Raw genomic sequence first — 21,592 nt, 5'->3', positions numbered from 1 at the left:
TATAAAATATCCCACAATAAATTAAGGCATGTTTTAAGCCTACAGCAAATATGCAGTCCTGCAATTATGTCGTTTTAATGTATTCCGAAATTATATTAAAAAAAAGAGGAAAAATCGTGATATTACCGAATTAGAAAAGGGTTTCAGCTAGCTACCCTCAACGTCGGCTTATGGACGTGAGGGGGAAATTATCAAATATCCCACCTAAATTAACGATGAATGTTTTAAGCATATAGAAAATATACCGTCCTGTAATTATGTAATTTTAATTTATAAAATTAAATAAAAAAGAGAGGAAAAAGAGTTAGTGTTAGAAAAATAATCAAAGTTCAAAATTCAAAGATCGGATGACCCTCTCCATTGTCAAGTGACGAATAGGGGTGAGACCATGTTGCAAAGAAAGACGTGGTGCAGGCACGGAAAATACGTCCCTTTGAAATACATTAGATTGAAAGTCGTGCTGAGTGACACGAAAAAAAGAAGAAAATTTGTGCTATTGGACACGAACCAATTCGTGTTGAATAGCCAACCGAATATAAAAGCAATACAACAAGGATTAAAACCTCCCGATTAAATGTTGAGTAATAGCCCTTAAAGTTTACAAAATGAATAACAATTGTAAAAAAAACTAGTGTGCTCTCGGAAGAAAGACATGGTGCAGGCACGAAAAATACGTCCCATTAAAATACATTGAAAGTCGTGCTGAGTGACACGGAAAAAAAAGAAGGATATCTGTGCCCTTGGACACGAATAAATAGATTAATGTTGAGTATAGCCTACCGAATATAAAGCAATAAAAACGAGGATTAAAATCTCTTGATTCAATGTTGAGTAATGTAGCTCTTAAAGTTTGCAAAATGAATAACAATTGAGAAAAAAACAATACTGTGCTCTCGAAAGAAAAACGTGGTGCAGGCACGAAAAATACGTCCCATTGAAATACATTAGATTGAAAGTCGTGCTGAGTGACACGAAAAAATGGGGAAATTCGTGTCCATGAACACGAATCAATAGATTAAATTTCGTGACTATGTCACGAACTGCCGTGAGACTGGGTTGAAAGACGCGTGTTTGTTCACTCGTGTTCAAAAGCGTCTTAAAGGTTAAAGGGTTAGTTCACCCAAAAATGAAAATTCTGTCATTAATTACTCACCCTCACGTCGTTCGAGACCCGTAAGACCTCCGTTCATATTCGGAACACAAATGAAGATATTTTTGTTGAAAGCTGATGGCTGAGAAAGGCTTCATATAGGCCTCCATTGGCATTCAGTACACTTATACTCCCAAGACGGATAAAAGGCACTCAGAACATCGTTACAAAGTCCATCTCACCACAGTGACTCTACAATAATCTTACAATGCATGCGCGAGAATATGACGCAGATCCGGCGTTCGGACAGATGACCCAGAAGTGATTTGTTTACAATCAGAGGAAGACGCGCGTATCTCAGCTGTTGGATTCTACATTGATCGTGCTTTAGGTCTCGGCGTAGTGCTCAAAATGGGGTTAGAGTGTGCATTTCATGGATTCTCGAACCCCGGCGCTACGTCATATTCTCGCGCATGCGTCGTGGAGGCACACACGGAAGGCAATAACAAGCTGGATAAAGGTGTTATTTTGATTTTGTTTTGCGCACAAAAACTATTGTCGTCGCATCGTAAGATTATTGTAGAGTCACTGTGGTGAGATGGACTTTGTAACGACATTTTAAGTGCCTTTTATCGGTCTTGGGAGTATAAGTGTACTGAATGCCAATGGAGGCCTATCTGAAGCCTTTCTCAGCCATCAGCTTTCAACAAAAATATCTTCATTTGTGTTCCGAATATGAACGGAGGTCTTACGGGTCTCGAACGACATAAGGGTGAGTAATTAATGACAGAATTTTCATTTTTGGGTGAACTAACCCTTTAAGAATCGATGATTAATTGATCTGTGTTTTGTTAAAATGTGTAAATGAGAAGCACGAGTATGTTCTCTTTCATTAGAGCCGAGTTTAAAGGCGTTTAATCTGCAGAAGTGTAGTTTAACCGAGGGAATCCAGTGTGAAGGTTTATGTGAGCGGTTCGACTGTGGAGATGAATTTTATATAATTTTGAGTTATAAGTGATTTTTTAGTTAGGGGGAAATTTCAACATAAAATATATCCTGACAGAATCTGTTCTGAGAGGAGGGTTTCTGACAGGAAAATGTATTTTCTGAACTGATTTTTACCTCAAATCAAATTATATTAATGATTTTTAAAATTTAAACATGTGAACACTCCCTTCAGGGGGTTGAAAACACTAATCTGCAGTTGCAGTTGTCCCTTCGTTGTCTTCGTGGTAATTTGTTCTTGTTTGGTGCCTTCCGCCTGCATTATCTTAGGTGGATGTTTGTTCACCTTGCTGAAGCAGTATCGCAACAGCACCAGACTAACAGTGAACAGCATGGCTTACTGTTTAAGAGCCAGCTCAATCTTCTGGACAACACTTGAAGTTTAGTTTTGTAGTCTTGCAAATTGAATATATCGATTGAAATCAACCGAGCAGAGTGAAATTTGTAGAGTGAATATTATTGTAATACAGAACGAATCTTGAAATCAAGCAAATGGATACTATAGTATTGGGTGAAGCATTAACGAGTAATGCAGAGACAAGCAGACCGAGTGTCATATAGGGGTCAATATCACCAGAGAGTGCCTTTAAACCCTCACACATTTTGATTTTAATTTACCATTCACTTTGTCATGTCATAAGAAGTAGACACTCAAATATATAAGAAATATATTATCTGAGCTCCCACACATTTTTTTTTTAGATAATTATGGGCCATTTTTCAGAGCATAAACCATAGGATATGTCCACCCTGTCATGGACACATATTACTGTTAAATACATTGCAATATTAAGATGCAAATGATACTTTCTGAAATATATGATGTCCCTTTCCTAAACAGGGTTATTTGTTTGCTTTCAAATTATAAATACATAAAAGATTTTACGTAAAACATGTTTTTAAAGAAACTCATTTAATTCACACATGTATTTTTTTCTTATTTGGATAAAAAAAATTATATTTGGACGCAGTTTTTTGTTTGCATGTTATGACCCCCACACCTAGATATTGAACACACTGGTGTAACGAGGTTATCCACTGGAGGCAAGTTGAAGGACCCATGTGCAGTTTTATTTCAAACATAATCCAAACATAAAACAAAGACTTGACTTGACTATAACGAAACTCACCAACAGCGGGTTACAACATTCAATACTTGACAAAGACACATGGCAAACATGAGGGCTTAAATACACACAGACTAATGACAAGACAAGTGACACCTGTGAACAGTGATTAAACAATGAACCAATGACAGGACAAGACACAAGATCACATGAGGGCATGGGAGTCACATGACAAGACCAGGAAGTGCACGACAAGACTGTGAACATGACAAACTCAAACATAACCATGAACATGATAAACTAAAACAGAACCAAGAACAATGAACCAACACCAAACACCCTGTGACAGATCCCCCCCTCTATGGGCGGCCACTGACGCCCAAACAATACCAAACACCAATGGCCTAATAAAGAGTCTCAACAAAAAAAAGTCTTGGGGGGCGGTCTTGGGGGAGGGATGGTGGGCCAGGCCCGTGCAGGGGCACCGGACCCAGACATGGCCGGGCCTGGGAGCGTGGGCGGACCTGGACCCTGTGGCGTGGGCGGACCAGGACCCTGTGGCGTGGGCGGACCTGGACCCTGTGGCGTGGGCGGACCAGGACCCTGTGGCGTGGGCGGACCAGGACCCTCAGGCGTGGGCGGACCTGGACCCTGTGGCGTGGGCGGACCAGGACCCTGTGGCGTGGGAGGACCTGGACCCTCAGGCGTGGGAGGACCTGGACCCTCAGGCGTGGGAGGACCTGGACCCTCAGGCGTGGGAGGACCTGGACCCTCAGGCGTGGGAGGACCTGGACCCTCAGGCGTGGGAGGACCTGGACCCTCAGGCGTGGGTGGCCATGGCGGCAACGGCAGTTCACCAGGCCATGGCGGCAACGGCAGTTCACCAGGCCATGGCGGTAACGGCAGTTCACCAGGCCATGGCGGTTCAGGGGGCCACAGAGGCGTGGCCTTCATGGCCTCCATGTACCCCTTGAACCAATGACAGGACAAGACACAAGATCACATGAGGGCATGGGCGTCACATGACAAGACCAGGAAGTGCACGACAAGACTGTGAACATGACAAACTCAAACATAACCATGAACATGATAAACTAAAACAGAACCAAGAACAAATATAGCTGCAAGCAGCAATACCGGGGCCAAGCGCAAAGAAGAAGACAAGACATGCCAAAAATGCTGGCAATGTCAGATCAACGGCAGCAATGAGCAATTAAAGACCTATTAAGGTGATTTTAGGCAAAATAGCTGTAAAATGATAAATACAGTCAATAATAATGATTTAATGATTTATCACTTTCAACCAATAGGTGGCACAGTTACGAAATTGATGTGGTGTGGTCAGAATAAGGGAACAATGACACATGCAAAGATTGGTGTCAATATATCAAAGCAGAGTGTCAATATAGTGTCAATATGTCATTGCAGAGATATAGCCTCAAGAGGCCTTTTCATTATAAGTATGGACCACATGGCGGTGCTGTTTTGAAACCGTTTAAGCAGCTTAAAGGCATGGTGCTGATGGCCAATTTCAAGTTTCGTAATGATACACCATTTGTGAAGCATAGCATTTTATATCATAAAATTGCATTGTAGTCAATGGGAATTTCATGTTTTGTTCTATTATAGCGCCACCAAGAGGCACAATCCTATCATTTTTTTTATGTGTCCTTGGAGTGAGCCCATACATGTCTGTGTCAATTTTGGTGAAAATATCTTGTTTAGTTTTGGAGTTATATACATTTATATGAAAAAACACATAAAAAATGACTGACACCTGACTTTGATTGGATTTTACACCCCCTTACTATCAATATTTTGACATTTGGTCATTAGCATTTAGCTATCGACCTATGTTTTCGAACTTCTGATGCTGGTTTCGTCTCGATCGGACTAGCGGTTTCAAAGATATCAGCTAATGTTTTTAAAGTGCTAAATTACAACGCTGCACAAATAATACGCCGAAACCTGGCAAGTCTGGTTTCGTTGGACTCTGCGAGGATTCAGGACACAAAAAAAGTTACTCTCATGAAAATAAGTCAATCTCACCTAAAGTTATAAGCATTTGAAAAAAAAAATTCTCCACTAGGTGGCGCTGTTTCGAAACTTTTTGGGCTCATTCAGGGCACCGTGTTGATGACCCAAACCGAGTTTCGTAACAATCCGTTCATGTGTTCATAAAATACAGCATTTAAGCACATAATTCAAAATGGCCGACAGCCAAAATGGCCGATATGGTAAAATTGAATATCAGACGACTCGGCATGCTGTCTTGAATGTAACGAGACCACTTTCATGATTTTTGGACAAACGGTTCAAAAGTTATAAGCAAAAACAGCCATTTGTTGTATCTCCGGACCAGTAGGTGGCGCTGCGCCGAAACGCTGCATGTTGCCTCATGTTATGCTTGTGATGACATGAACCAAGTTTGGTTTGAACACGATAAAGCGTTGCGGAGATATTGCCTTAAGTGTGTTTTTGCAACCGCTACGTAAAATTTGTTTGCGCGTTTATCGCAAACAATTTGACGAATCAACTTGATTTGCAAGATTTTTTTGTCAACATGGTCTGAAGATGATCTGGTTCAATTTTCGTGCAAATCGGATAAATCGTCTAGGACGAGTTCGCAAAAGTAGGTTTTTCGGTTAATTAAAAATGGCGGGAAAATTATTATGACGGAAAATGACGTCATAGGGTGCAATTGAATCGTCTTAAGCCAAGGAATCAGAGGAAAAAGGAATTTTGTTTCTAGCCCTTATGGTTCAAAAGTTATTAACATAATAATGAGTGCAATTTTGGACTGATGGTGGCGCTAGAGGGATTGAGTTAGAGACTCCAAACTTGCAATGGAGACACTTGAGACCGTCTTCTATAAGTGTGCCGAATTTCATAACTTTTTACCATACGGTTCTATGGGCTGCCATAGACTTCGTGGCGGAAGAAGAAGAAGAAGATGAATAATAAATATAGCTGCAAGCAGCAATACCGGGGCCAAGCGCAAAGAAGAAGACAAGACATGCCAAAATGGCTGGCAGTGTCAGATCAACTGGAGCAATGAGCAATTAATCACGTTTTAAGATGATTTGAAGCAAAAGGCTGAAAATGCATTGTAGTCTGAGAGTGTCAGACCAACTGCAACAATTAACAATTATACAGTTTAAGAAGATTAGGCAAAATGGCTGAAATATCATATATTGAGTCACTGATAATGTAAGTTAATGGTTTATCACTTTTGACCAATAGGTGGCACAGATACGAAATTGATGTGGTGTGGTCAGAATAAGGGAACAATGACACATGCAAAGTTTGATGCCAATATGTCAAAGCATTGCAGAGATACAGCCTCAAGAGTCATTTTGGCATAATGGCTCAACTTCGTCGTTGCGGTTTACAAAAACGGTTTCATCTATTGATGCAAAATCCCTAACTTTTTGTTGACACAGTCTGAAGATGATACGATTCGATTTTGGTGGAAATTGGACAAACGGTCTAGGATGAGTTTGAAAAAGTAGGTTTTGATCAAATAAGAACATTGAGGACAGGATGTTTGACCAAATATGGAAAAATTAGTATCTCTGTTCTCGGCATGAGCCATTGACTGTATTATGACCAGTTTCATTAAACTAGGCTAATTTAATCAAAAGTTATTAGCATGTTTGTAAATTTTGTTATAACCTCTGACCACAAGGTGGCACTGCCCCAAAACGTTTTGAGTACCTTCAAAGCATGGTGCGGAAGACATGATTTTTGGACAAACAGTTCAAAAGTTATAAGCAAAAATAGCCATTTTTTGTATCTCCGGACCAGTAGGTGGCGCTGCGCCTAAACGCTGCATTTTGCCTCAGGTCATGCTTGTGATGACATATACCAAGATTGGTTTGAATACGATAAAGCGTTGTGGAGATATAGGCTTATGAGTGTTTTTGCAACCGCTACGCAAAATTTGTGTGCGCGTTTATCGAAAACGATTTGACAAATCAACTTGATTTGCAAGATTTTTTGTCAGCGTGGTCTGAAGATGATCTGGTTCAATTTCTGTGCAAATCGGACAAACCGTCTAGGACGAGTTCGCAAAAGTAGGTTTTTTGGAAAATTAAAAATGGCGGGGAAATTATCATGACCGAAAATGACATCATAGGTTGCAATTGAATCGGCATGAGCCAATGACTCTATTATGACCAGTTTCAATATACTAGGCTAATTTAATCAAAAGTTATTAGCATTTTTGTCAAGTTTGTTATATCTTTTGACCACAAGGTGGCACTGCCCTAAAACTTTTTGAGTACCTTCAGGGCATAGCATGGAAGTCACATACCGAGTTTAGTAACAATATACTAATGCATTTGTAAAATATAGCATTTTTTGACAAAATTCAAAATGGCCGACAGCCAAAATGGCCGATATGGTAAAATTGAATATCAGACGACTCGGCATGCCGTCCTGAATGTAACGAGACCACTTTTATGATTTTTGGACAAACAGTTCAGAAGTTATAAGCAAAAATAGCAATTTTTCGTATCTCCGGACCAGTAGGTGGTGCTGCGCCGAAACGCTGTATGTTGCCTCAAGTCATGCTTGTGATGACATGTACCAAGTTTGGTTTGAATACGATAAAGCGTTGCGGAGATATTGCCTTAAGTGTGTTTTTGCAACCGCTACGTAAAATTTGTTTGCGCGTTTATCAAAAATGATTTGACGAATCAACTTGATTTGCAAGATTTTTTGTCAGCATGGTCTGAAGATGATCTGGTTCAATTTTCGTGCAAATCGGATGAACCGTCTAGGACGAGTTCGTAAAAGTAGGTTTTTCGGAAAATTCAAAATGGCGGGGAAATTATCATGACCGAAAATGACATCATAGGTTGCAATTGAATCGGCATGAGCGAATGACTCTATTATGACCAGTTTCAATATACTAGGCTAATTTAATCAAAAGTTATTAGCATTTTTGTCAAGTTTGTTATAACTTTTGACCACAAGGTGGCACTGCCCTAAAACTTTTTGAGTACCTTCAGGGCATAGCATGGAAGTCACATACCGAGTTTAGTAACAATACACTAATGCATTTGTAAAATATAGCATTTTAGCACATAATTCAAAATGGCCGACAGCCAAAATGGCCGATATGGTAAAATTGAATATCAGACGACTCGGCATGCCGTCCTGAATCTAACGAGACCACTTTTATGATTTTTGGACAAACGGTTCAAAAGTTATAAGCAAAAACAGCCATTTTTTGTATCTCCGGACCAGTAGGTGGCGCTGCGCCGAAACACTGCATGTTGCCTCAAGTCATGCTTGTGATGACATGTACCAAGTTTGGTTTGAATACGATAAAGCGTTGCGGAGATATTGCCTTAAGAGTGCTTTTGCAACCGCTACGTAAAATTTGTTTGCGCGTTTATCGCAAATGATTTGACGAATCAACTTGATTTGCAAGATTTTTTGTCAACATGGTCTGAAGATGATCTGGTTCAATTTTCGTGCAAATCGGATGAACCGTCTAGGACGAGTTCGCAAAAGTAGGTTTTTCGGTTAATTAAAAATGGCGGGAAAATTATTATGACGGAAAATGACGTCATAGGGTGCAATCGAATTGTCTTGAGCCAAGGAATCAGAGGAAAAAAGAATTTCGTTTCTAGCCCTTATGGTTCAAAAGTTATTAGCATAAACATGAGTCTAATTTTGGACTGATGGTGGCGCTAGAGGGATTGAGTTAGAGACTCAAAATTTGCTATGGTGACATTTCAGACTGTCCTTTATTAGTGTGCCAAATTTCATAACTTTTTACCATACGGTTCTATGGGCTGCCATAGACTTCGTGGCGGAAGAAGAAGAAGATGAATAATAATAATAATAGGAACGGGAACGGTTTCAATAGGTGCCTTCGCACCTTCGGTGCTTGGCCCCTAATAATAATAGGAACGGGAACGGTTTCAATAGGTGCCTTCGCACCTTCGGTGCTTGGCCCCTAATGAACATGAACCAACACCAAACACCCTGTGACAACTGGATTATATAGGTATGATTGAATTATTATTTTAAATATTATTTTAAAATACCAAGATGACAGGGTGGATGAGCACACGACGGGGTGGACACATAAAGCAGAACATAAAAAGCATGACAAAATATGGCAATGAAACATTTATTCAACTTAAAAAAAAAAAAATACAACAATTCTCAATCACATTGATATAACCAAGAGTTTAGAATGGCCTCTGGTTGAGATGAAACAGGCAGGGAGTTAAAAAACCTGCCCGTCTTTTCAGCAAAATGTGAATATACAGATTTGCTTTCAACTCTTTCTTAATTTTCTTCTTTCTCCTTGAAGGCGTTGCCTAGAATACATAAATTATTGTCAGGTTTTTAGGCCAATCACTGTTGTTTAGGCCTATTTCATCCCTAACTAAATTATTCAACTATAACCAGGGAAGCTGTTTTGTAAGTATAATATAGGTATTATATAGGTGATTAAAATTGATAAATTAATAATAAATTAGAGTTATGTTTCCTTCATATTATTTCCATACAACATTTATACTTACCTTAAGGGACCTAGCAGTGGTGGACCGTCCAGCTCCAGTGGCTCTGGAGTTGGAGGAGGAGTCTGCAACTCCACTATTGTCCTGGCTTTAGCTCTGGCAGCTTTCTTTGCCTCCTTCCATTTTTTCCTTTGTGAACGTTTTTTCTCTCTCTGTGAGGTCATTAATAGCTTTCTTCTTCCCTGTATCTCTATCTTTCATCCATCTCTCCCTTTCTTAATTAAGGTATGCCTCTCTTTGTTCAGGGTTTGCATCCTGGCGTTTTCTTTATTGCCGTGCACTTTCTGCCGCACTCAGAGGCATGTCCTGAGAACAGCGATGATTTTGTTTTTTTAATTTACAAAATATTATCTACAGCAGATGTTTCTATAAAATGTAGTATAACATTTCTATAAATTACAATATTAACTACAAATGAATGCTATGTCCACCCTGTCATGTGTATGTCCACCCTATTGAGTCTAAGGGGCCGACAGGGTGGACATTATGGAACAACGACAGGGTGGACATTTTGAGCTTCAATTAGCATATTAGCTTACAGCAAACTGTGACTAGCTAAATAGTTATGCTGCGTTCTATTATGGTCAACGATCCGACTCGGCCCTCGGATATGACGTCACTTCCACACTTCAAGCGTTCTGGTATGTTTTGCGCGTCCGAGTCGGAGAAAAACATGGACGCCACCCGGAAAGCTGTTGCTATGGTAGCACTGGCCGAGTACCAGGCGCTCCAAAATAAGTATGTGCTTCACCTACACAACACAGAGGAAGAACTCCAGGAAGAGAGCACAAGACGCAGAAGGTATGCTTGCTCATATTTCAGTATGTTTGGTCAAGTTTGAGCCACGTTATAGTAGATAATTTTGATGGTGATATAGGCTACTCCTTGCAGTATTGCTCCCCCCCCCCCCCAAAAAAAAAAAAAAGTTTTTTTTAATCTCTATTTCTTTTTCTCATTCACGCAGGGCTGTGGTATCAGCTGTGCTGCTGTCCAGGCAGCAGATCATCCTCAAGTCTGGAATGGAGTGGGAGATCATGCTGGATATGGATGACAATACATTTGCCAGTCATTTCCGGATCAGAAGAGCCAGGTTTGAGCAGCTCCTTCGACTGCTTCAGGAGGGGGGCCTGCACACCGAACACAGCCATGGACTTCCCCCCTTGCCTGTTCCCAAAAAGGTCCTCATGTTTCTCTGGTATATGGCCAACCAGAACAGCTTCAGAGAGATATCTGATAAATTTAATGCTTCCCAGTCAGCGACGCACAGAGCCATCCTTCAAGTGCTGACCATCATGTCAGGGATTGGCACAAACTTTGTGTCTTGGCCAAGGGGCTGTGAGAAGAGGATGTCTTCTGCTGTCTTCCAGCGCATCTCTGGCCTAGATGGAGTCATTGGGGCGATAGATGGTTGCCACATCAGGGTCCAGAGGCCACCCATCAGAGGAGGGGATTACATTAATAGGAAGTCCTACTACTCTGTCCTCCTCCAGGGAATTGTCAATGATGAAGGCCGCTTCATTGACATCTTTGCCGGACCACCAGGCAGGGTGCACGATGCCAGGATGCTGCGGGGCTCCACTTTTTACACCGAATGGCAGGAGAAGATGGGGGACTATCGTCTGCTCGGGGACAGTGCCTATATTGGTCAGGCCTTCCCCTTCATAGTAACACCTAAGCGTGACAACGGGGCCCTCACCGATGCTGACCACCAGCAAAATTACAACATCAGTCGGGGGAGGGTCATCGTTGAGCAGGCATTTGGCAGGACGAAGTGCAAGTGGCGGCGCTTAAGAGACCTGCAGAACACCAGGATGGACATTGTGGTAATGATTATCATGGCTGCATGCTTCTTGCACAACTTTGCGCTTGGAGCTGTGAATGGCTGTGATGAACACCCAGAGGGATGTCCAAGAGAGGAGGATGGCAACGAGTAGTTGTGACTATTGTTATCTAATAAATGTCTATTGTTTATTTACACCTTTTAAACAGTTTCAGTGTCAATTTTCTCCCCCTTTAAATCGTACCTAGAACTGTCTTAAACCTAAAACTCACAGAGTTATGTAACACTCTCCTAACATAACTTAATATTTTTTGTAATGTTCATGTATTGTTAAGTGTTGTAATACAAAGTGTTAAAACTTAACTTAATTCTTCATTGTGCTTCACAGGCCAGTGAGGTTTTTTTTGTAGCTGAAAAGACTGGTAACATTCAACCATGACAAGGCTTGGTTAATAGTAAAACAATATTTTATTGAAATTTACTATATAAATTGCACAGAACTGTGCTTTGTTTCCTTTTTTGTGGTCATTCACAAGGATAACACAGGATAACACTGAAAAACGGGAAAGTTAAGGCTAATAAATAAAATAAATTAACGGTATAATAGCATGTAAACAACTGTATTATAGCATGTAAACAATTCAACCCATACCGACATACATTAACATTATAATAAAAATAATAATTTTACATCTTTTCCACCATCTGGGTAAGCAACCTCTGGAATCCCTCCTGGGATTCCTTCATTTGTGCCAGGGTCTCAGCGTGGCGTTTTTGGGAGGCCGCTTGGGAGGCTGCCTCTGACTCCCTTAGAAATTCCAACAGCTCATTCTCCCTCTGGCGCTTGCGTGGCCTCCTTGGGGTAGCAGTGGGAATGGTGGTAGCAGTGGGATGAGGAACACAGGAGGACAAAGGAGGTGATGGAGGGCTGGATGGAGCTGGAGAGGGGGAATTGGACACACACACAGGTGAGGGAGTGCTAGTAGACTGTGCAGGTGAGATGTCTGGTGCAGACACATTGGCCTGTAGTGCATCTGGCCTGCGCACATCCAGGCCCATGGTTGTACCCACAACAGGGAAGACGATATCATGGTGACCGCCCACTAGGCCCCCTCCCTGTGGACGAATTGTTGCCCTTTACTTTTTTGTATGCCTCCACCAATGTGTTCCATTTCCGAGCCACCTTGTCTGGCACAAAGGTCTGCTTGAAATGGTGGCTTAGCTTGCCAGCAATATCCTCCCACAGCAGCTTCAGGCGCTGGTTCAGGTCATGGAGGGACCTGGGAGGGCCCTTACCCTCTGCCTCCATTTGCAGCCGCATGAGGTCAATGAGAAATAATGTTTGATCCCTCAAGAAAATCTCATTGGTGACAAGTGAGGCAGTGGCAGTGGTAGGCAGTAAGGCAGTGGGGTGGTGGCTCCCACCTGGCTGATATCTGAATCAGAAAAGAAAAAGAAAGAAAGATTAGCACAGTTAGCACAGTCCTCAGGGTTTAAAACAGTGTATGTGCATTAGTATCTCACCTGTGCTTTCAATGCACACTATGTTCACCGAGGTCATGAGCGTCTGGTCCAAGTAATAACCTGCTGTGGGGTTGGCCTGTTGTTGGAACAAGGGCCCATGAAAGGGCCGGGCCCTCTCCTGGTCCCAGTACAGCTCTATCTTCCCATCAATAAACACTAAAAATCAAACAATGTATATTACACTATGTATCTTTTGGGCAGTATGCTTTACAGTTGTCATTTTATCACACTTTTTTTTTTAATATATAGGCCTATGTTTTATATATAATATTATATATAATATATACAATTTTTGTTAATATATCTTCATTACCTATATATGTTTATTATTTTTGTTTCGTTTAAAAGCTTTACATATCAAGCTTTATATAGATATTTTTCTCATAGTTATATGATGACGTTATGTTTCTGCTTTTTTTTTTTTTTTGGCGCGTTCCAGTTCGCGGAGACCATGAAAGCGCGCACTGATTGATTTATTTTACGAAATCAAAATGCTTTCTTGTTATTGTGAATTTACACAAATAAAAGTATTGCGACTGATGCATTATTCTGTTCTGTATGTCCATAAATGTTGATAGGAAAATGCAAGCAATCGCCTCGTCGGCGCCTCGTCATGCAGTGCGCGCTCCACACTCCGCACACACATTTGGTTATGCGCCTAATAATAGCTAACAATAATCTAGGTTAACGTTATCAAATCAAATCATGCATTTTCTAACGTTACCTACCGCGAGTCAGCGCTGCGCCAGTTTGAAAAAGGCGGGTACAGGACCCTTTTTAATGAACGTTTGTTGTAGGTCTACTATGCATAGAGATATCTGAACATCTTTGCCAAATGAACATTTAAACAACTAAATCGGTCCAAAAACAATGAAAACAATTCATACTTACAAGTCACACAGGTCGCAGCCATCTTGTATTCCGATTCGGAATTCTTGCTCGGTGTCCTCACGGTTGTCCAAACTTCCGAGCGGCAAAATCCGAGGAAAGGGGGCGTGTTGGTGCGTGTTGCTAGGTAACGTCTGTCTTCCTAGTCGGAGCTCCGACACGGATAAATAATCGAACGCAGCATCAGTCTAAGTTGTATAAACTATAAAGTTGCATTAGTATTAATATAAAGTTGTCCTTTTTTACAGTCATTTTATGGTTTAGAATGTTTCCATAAACACTGATATCACCCTGTGCAGGTCTTAAATGCCTTAAAATAGATTTTTAGTGTAGGTGATTAATAAATGATTTTGCATATTTTTAATGCCTAAAAATTAACGTTTCCATATCTTTTCATTTAATTGTTTATTCATGTATAGTAATGATTTATAAAAAGAAAACTAAAACCAGTGTGAAATAAATGTTAAAAGCAGGAATAAGAAATTAATTGTACAATTGTACTTTTTCTGCAGGTACTAAACATCTGCAATGTTTAGTCTGGTGTCCACAAATGACAACGGACCTTTCGCAAAAACAGTAGTATGAAACAGAGCTTACAATTTATTTTTTATTTTTTTTTACATTTTAAGAAACCCAATCAATAAATAGACCCACTGTTTTGTGACTTTACTGTGTAGCCTATAGTCTCAGTTCAAGCAGTAGCTATACGTGCACTGATCGATCATCTCTTCTAGCACATGAATATGTTGTTTAAGTGTGATAAAAACCAAGGCAGAATTGAAAAGAGTATCCCTGGCTCTAAAATGTTAATTCTCTGCTAAATTATATGCTAAATAATAATAATGAACTGCTCGTCTTTCTCTTTTACATTTACATGTATTCATTTAGCAGACTCTTTTCTCCAAAGTTTGAGGAATAAGGCATAGGGAGGGATTTGGAGGTGTAGGCTAACTGTTTTTATAATTCTGTTAACTGTCAGATTGCCTGTCAATCAAACTTCGGCGAAACTCAGTTAAAAACTAAATATTACAACTATAAAATTATTACAAATTATAAATATTATGTACGTTAGCTAAATTACCCTGAATGTTTACTACGTTATTTTGTGTTGGTCAAGAGACTCCAAGTGGTGAATACAAACATGAACATAAAACATAAAAACTTTTCTAGCATGAGTTCTTCATAAGTATCTGTGGATATGTTGACAAGAAACAACGGCAAACAAAACTTTTAAATATGATAATTTGTGTAAATTAAAATTTGGTATTTGGAATAAAAAAGCTATAGCTACACAAGCAAGGTAAAAGCACTTAATTGCTAATAAACCATAATTGAAGATCAGTGGGGAAAAAATAATAAAGAATGAATTGTGTGGAATGTACTGGAAACCCCCTTAAGGCAAACGCAGACGTCACGTTCGGCAGACGCAGGCGAAACGCTCGGCAGACGCAGACGAGACGTTCATTGAGACGAGTGCATGTTGCAAAGTCATATTAAAGAACCCATCGGAATATGGGGTGTGATTTATACATTTACTTTGCTAACTAAGCAATCAATCGTGTCGATCATCGCGTACCTTGCCATGAGCAATGACGTGTGATAAGAAGCGTTACACTTTCGTCGCCCACATACTCGCCTGAGAAGCTACGTGAGAAGCTACGTGACGTCTGCGCCGTGTCGTCTGAAGTTTTGCCAGTTTACGAAAAAAAAAACCTTCAATGTTCTAAATTGACGTAATTACAGTAAGCTCTGTGCATTAACAATTCGTCTAGTGAGGGGGACTGATGGATATGTGTTTTTGCCAGTTAATCCCTGTAAATAATAATAAAAAAAAGGATATTTATTTACAACATGTAATTTAGTAGGACTCTTATACTGGAATGCGAAAGGAGTTAGCCTATATTACTTAATTCAGCCAGTTAGAAAAAAAAGGTAAATAACTGTATTAAATTGTGCATTTGAAAGATTTTAGTACATCAATATGTTAAACTATACAGTTAGTAAACATTTAAATGAAATGCCCATTTATAAAGGTGTGTTTAAAATCAGTCAGAAGCTAACCCAGTTCAACACGTCCTTATTAGGAGAAAATACAAAATATGCAATTATCCACATTAGATTATTTATATAGGGGAGAGCAGGGCACAACCTAACGATTTTTTAACTATTTCAGTTTGTGTGAATCCACTTGGGGTTCAGAGTATTTCCCCCCCCCTACATTAATTTCACACGTCTAATACAATTATGTGGTTTTGTTTCATAAGTGTATGCTTTTTTGTTGATATACCCCGGAAGAATGGAAGTGAAATGTGACAACATGCCCCATAGGTGGGGTAGTATGTCCAAATAACAGCTTAAAATGTTATCATATAAAAAAGACAAACTAAAATATTTTGTTAATAAAATACAATTATTAATTTTTTTAAATAAAAAGGCATTTTTTAATCATTAAAAATATACACATTTTTGAGTTTGACAACAAACACATCACTTAATATAGCACAGCATCGTTAAAAATATAACAATAAGGAATTTCTGAACATTGACTCCCAGTCTTTATTCACCTTTTTTTCATGGTTTTCACAAAAGAATTCAAAAAATATAGAATATAATATCATATTTCTAATAGGGCTCATTGTAATGCAGTCTTACAACCACGCACCCCACCACTTTAACACATGTAGTGTGTGTGCTCAGGGACAACATGTGTTGTGTCAGTTTTAACACACAACCTGTGCCGTGTAATGAAGGTTTGAGTGCAAGTATCTTTATCCCCAAGCTGCATATGAAATTGCCTCCATTGCTCCTCTTCCTCCTTAAAATATTACATGTCATTCCAACCTATAAACATAATTTTAAAATGTTAAGTTGTCTCAATGTAGGACCAAATATAACACAAAATATACTGTCATTAATGATGTACTGTACCACAAACATGTGTATTGACCCCTGGCCCGTACCATGATGGTAGTTTAACAAATTCAGGGTTACAGGATTAGTTTCGAGTTGACAAAACCAAACCAATCTATTCAGGCTTTGTTGGTCCCATGATGCTGATCATCAGCTTTCTCTGTCAACTCAGGCTTTAATCCTGAGTTTAGGAGTTTAGCTGTGACATCAGCAGTGAACAGCCAATCACACGCTCTGGATCAGTGGAACTGAGATTAACTTCTCACGAGAGAAGCAGTGAGATTCACTTCACTCTTCTGCAGAATATACATGATTGAAAAATATTAAGAATTTAAACAAATTTACACAGAAGAAAAGAGCTGTCGAGGACAACTTTAAGAAAAATCTTATACGTCAATGCAAGTCAAAGTTATGAAGTTAGTTTAGTTCATATATAGAGAGAATTGAACATGTAATTTTTTTTATAGATTTAGTTATTGAATTTAAAGCTTATTTGTATGACCTTTATATAGGCTATTTATTTTAATATTAACAAAATGCATATTAATGATTGATTTACTAAAATTATACATGTGTAATTGATTAAGGGTATAATAATTACATAAATTATTTTTTAATAATTAAAAAATATTATTATTATTATTATAAATAAGCATTGTTAAAAGCCAGAGGCTTAAGTCTTTAATAGCCATTTGCTATGTAGTGACCTTTAATTTGGAGTAGAAACAGAGGGAGTGGCTTCATTGCATCAGAGGTGTGTCACTTTGCTCACAGCTGATTGGTCCAATTTCAGTTTGAGATCTTATCCAGAACATACCCTGCCCTGGAGCTAGTGTTGTTTTTGGCGGCCTGTTTTAATTTTAGTTTTAGTCTAGTCTTTGTGTCAAGCTGTCATTTTAGTTTTTATTAGTTTTAGTCATAGTCATACTATTTTAGTCTAGTCAAGTTTTAGTCGACTAAAAGTCTGAGCATTTTAGTCTTATTTTAGTCAGAATTATCTATGGCTATTTTCGTCTAGTTTTAGTCGACGATAACTGATGACATTTTAGTCAAGTTTTAGTCAATGAAAATTGTATTTTAGTCTCTTTTTAGTAATGCAATTCTATTTAACCCAGTCAATATAGTATAAGTACATCTTATAGACAAAACCAAAATCTTCTTTCAGCCAAACCCATTTCAAACAATGTTATCTTATTATATTATTGTTATAGACTCAAGAATACATCCATTCCAGACACGGAAGACACTCTGATTTGAAGTTACAACATATTTATTTTACCAACTAAACATGTTAGAAGTACACACACATACATTTGAATAAAATAAATAAAAACATTGAGATGTCTCTTAAGGTTCGTGGTGTTTTTTCCTGTGATTTTTGTGGCCACATTTCTCCCCATCTTTTTCCACAACACCCGTTTTATTTTCCACTTCAATGTAATAAAAGTTTTTCCAAATGTCTTAATAAGAATAAATGCATATTTAATTTAATTTAATAATAGGAAAATAATATCCAAATTATTATTTCATTCTTTAAATCTGTTTAAAATTAGACCCACATTATAGTTAAAATGTTTTTCTGTCTTGTATTTTATCTCAAAATAAAGGATGTAATTTTATTCCACATGGAAATGAGCGGAAATAAGTGAATACAGCCTCTTATTCGCTTATGAGGTAATCATAATGCTGCGGTTATTTTAACATATCTAATTGCTGCCGTTATAACGGCCCATTTCAAATGTTTACGTGCTTTTCTTTCTTTTTTTGAGCGGTGATGAAATATCTTGCTCTTGTAAATACTTGTCAGCATTTCAGTAATACAAGTCTATATCTTTCAAATGCATCCAAATAACAGCGAAGCACAGCCGTACGGTGCTCTGCAGTGGCCTAAAAGGATATAAACCGTGAATTCTGAAGTTATATATTATTGAAAACTCAGACATGTGGATTCAGAAGGCACCACACGACCTTGGTGTTTGTCAAACAGTAATTTAGGTCATTCGGCCGGAGATTTTTACACGGGTGGTGGGAGAAAAACACTGATATTCTGGATTAAGACGACAATAAAATCACTGACTAGCCCCTGTAAATGATAAAGACACCTTACAACCGCTGGACAAATAATTACCGTCCGAATAGTGCTTACGAACCCCGATTGCCCGCCCATCGGTCTCGTTCACTCACCGGAGCTAAATCTTCTAAAACGCCGCGCGAGTGGGGTTTGAAGAGAGTGATGTGGCCTGCGTCTGAGCAGTGCGCCCTGATGCAGCCCCTGAATGAGACGCACAAAAATACTGCAAAATAATAATAAAAACGCGACTTTTCGTCTCGTCTCATTTTCGTCAACGAAAATGAAGAGACATTTTAGCATAGTTTTTATTTTGTGAACCACATTTAGTCTCGTTTTTATTCGTCATCGTCACATGACCAGCATTTACGTTGCGTCTCGTCTCGTTTTCGTCACGTTATAAAGGTTCGTTGACGACGATATTTAGTCATACTTTTCGTTGACGAAAACAACACTACCTGGAGCAGGTTAGCTATGGAGCTTAAGTTACTATGGAGATGAACACAGCTAAAAGCCAAACCACTTTAATGGTACCTAAAACCCAGGATTGGCACAAACTAAGCTTAAACATATCTGGCTAGCCAGCTAAACCGGCTTCATGGTATAGGCCCCTGGTAAGGCTGAACCATATATTATTCCATTTAGTAAACGGGAAAGTTGATAGGTGGGGTTTTTAATGCTCCAAGTTTTTTCTTCTTCTTCAATTTATGTAACCCGGAAGGACCCTTTGAGATACAGTATGTCTTCTACCAAGGACTTGTGGACATGATGGGCAGCAAAAGAAAAACAAAACACACATTTCTAGAAAATTATGTAAAATGTTACTAGAGTGGTGATTTCTTTATTATAGGCAGGCTGTCAATCAATTATGAACAAGGTGTGGGCTTTAAATATTTTTGCCTGGGTCAGAGCAGGCATAAAGGCAGTACGTTTTTTGTTTATTTAAAAACTGCAATGATCTGTGAACGACCAGTTTGTTGGAAAGGTAAACTACCCATAATACCAATATGTAGCCGCTAGATGCCTGTATATCTCTATAAAAAAAATAAGCGGGGCTCTTGGCTGCATTCCGGTTTGTATTTCTGTATTTTCATACATGCATATCCTAGGCGTTTATCCACACGCACGTTCTCCAGGCGTTTATCCACACGCACGTTCTCCAGGCGTTTATCCACACGCACGTTATCCATGCGCATTATAAAAAATATACTTTCTTACATACGTCGCCGCCATCGCCGCCACGCACTTTGAACGCAGCTCCGACACGTGACCGTGACGTCTAACGTCTCGAATCTTGCGTCTGACGCCTGAATACTATGGGATTTTGGCCAGACGGCTGATGAGCGTATACACGTTAGTTCTCCTCTCTGTTTGCTAAGCAATCATCACATTTTGTATAAATCACACCCCATAGACGAGTGCATGTTGCAAAGTCATATTAAAGAACCCATCGGAACGCCATAGCTGCCGCGCTGCTCCTGCTCCCGGTGTGAATGCACTCATTGATTAACATGGGCGCCGAAAAAAAACACGCGCTGCTTACGCCCTGCTTACGCGTGCGGTGTGAAACCGGCGCCGGTTTCACACCGCACGCGTTAGCAGGGCATAAGCAGCGCGTTTTTTTCTCTGCGCCCATGTTAACAGATTAAAGCATTCACACTGGGAGCAGGAGCAGCGTGTAGCAGGAGCAGAGCAGAAGCAGCAGTGCCGCGATCGTTTCGGCGCCGAGTCTATTTAAAGCCACAGTGGATTGTTCTTGATCAAAACTGACCTGATTAACATGGAAAATAACAAATTTCACCATGAAATCATGTAGTGAAGTGTCCCGTGTGTTTCACGATCACCATATGACATCCAGCAGCTCTGTGAAAAAATGTATAAATCCATCTTCTTCCGCTTTAAATTTTTTTTATAAAATACACGAAAACACAACACTGCCAGAAGTTTATGGCCAAACTTGAAAGAACCGTTTAAATGATTAAAACTAGAGGCTTATCTTAACTTTAAAGGCTACTTTTATCATGTAAATTACACACATACATTATATATATATATATATATATATATATATATATATATATATATATATAATCAATATAATATATATAAGTATAAATATATATATATATATATATTATTTATTATATATATATATATATATATATATATATATATATATATATATATATATATATATATATATATATATATAAAATCAATATAATATATATAAGTATAAATAAATATATATATATATATATATTATTTATTATATATATATATATATATACATACATATTAGGGGTGTAACGATTCGTTTTAACAACGATTCGATTCGTATCACGATTTGAGGTTGTCTATACGATTCAAGGACGATATTGGTTCATTTAGAACGATACGATCCGAAACGATTCAGTGACTTGAAATCGATTCAGTAACTTTTTAGCCAAAAATTGTGTGACTGAAATAAATATCTGGATACTGGTCAGTGCAGGTGAAGTTTCCTAGATTCCTGTTGTATTGTAAGGGAATCAGGTATCAATTAATTATGGATATAAACAAACAAGTAAACAACAATTAATGGCAAATGCATTCAAATTTTATTTGAATAAAGTGCAACCAACAGTTTAGGTTGAATTAAAAGGAAGTTAACCTTTTCTGCTCTCATTTTCAATTTTCAATACATTTTCAATAAAAGCACAGTAAGTGCAACCA

At 38.8% G+C, this 21,592-nt stretch overlaps 1 protein-coding gene and 1 pseudogene across 2 annotated transcripts in view; both read left to right on the top strand.

The window, feature by feature from the left end:
- LOC307143792 overlaps positions 1-21,592 on the top strand; it is an 838,852-nt pseudogene that overhangs the window by 33,414 nt on the left and 783,846 nt on the right. The gene's annotated exons all lie outside the window — the stretch shown is intronic.
- LOC307135511 (uncharacterized protein) lies at positions 10,318-11,641 on the top strand (the record flags this gene model as incomplete). Its single annotated transcript, XM_079832022.1, has 2 exons — positions 10,318-10,508; positions 10,672-11,641. 2 exons carry the CDS (start codon positions 10,318-10,320, stop codon positions 11,639-11,641), a joined length of 1,161 nt encoding a protein of 386 aa, XP_079688148.1.

The sequence above is a fragment of the Gobio gobio genome (genome assembly GCF_949357685.1).
Source record: "Gobio gobio genome assembly, chromosome: 1".
NCBI classification, from domain to species: Eukaryota; Metazoa; Chordata; class Actinopteri; order Cypriniformes; family Gobionidae; genus Gobio; species Gobio gobio.
This window is presented reverse-complemented; position numbering and strand designations above follow the sequence as displayed.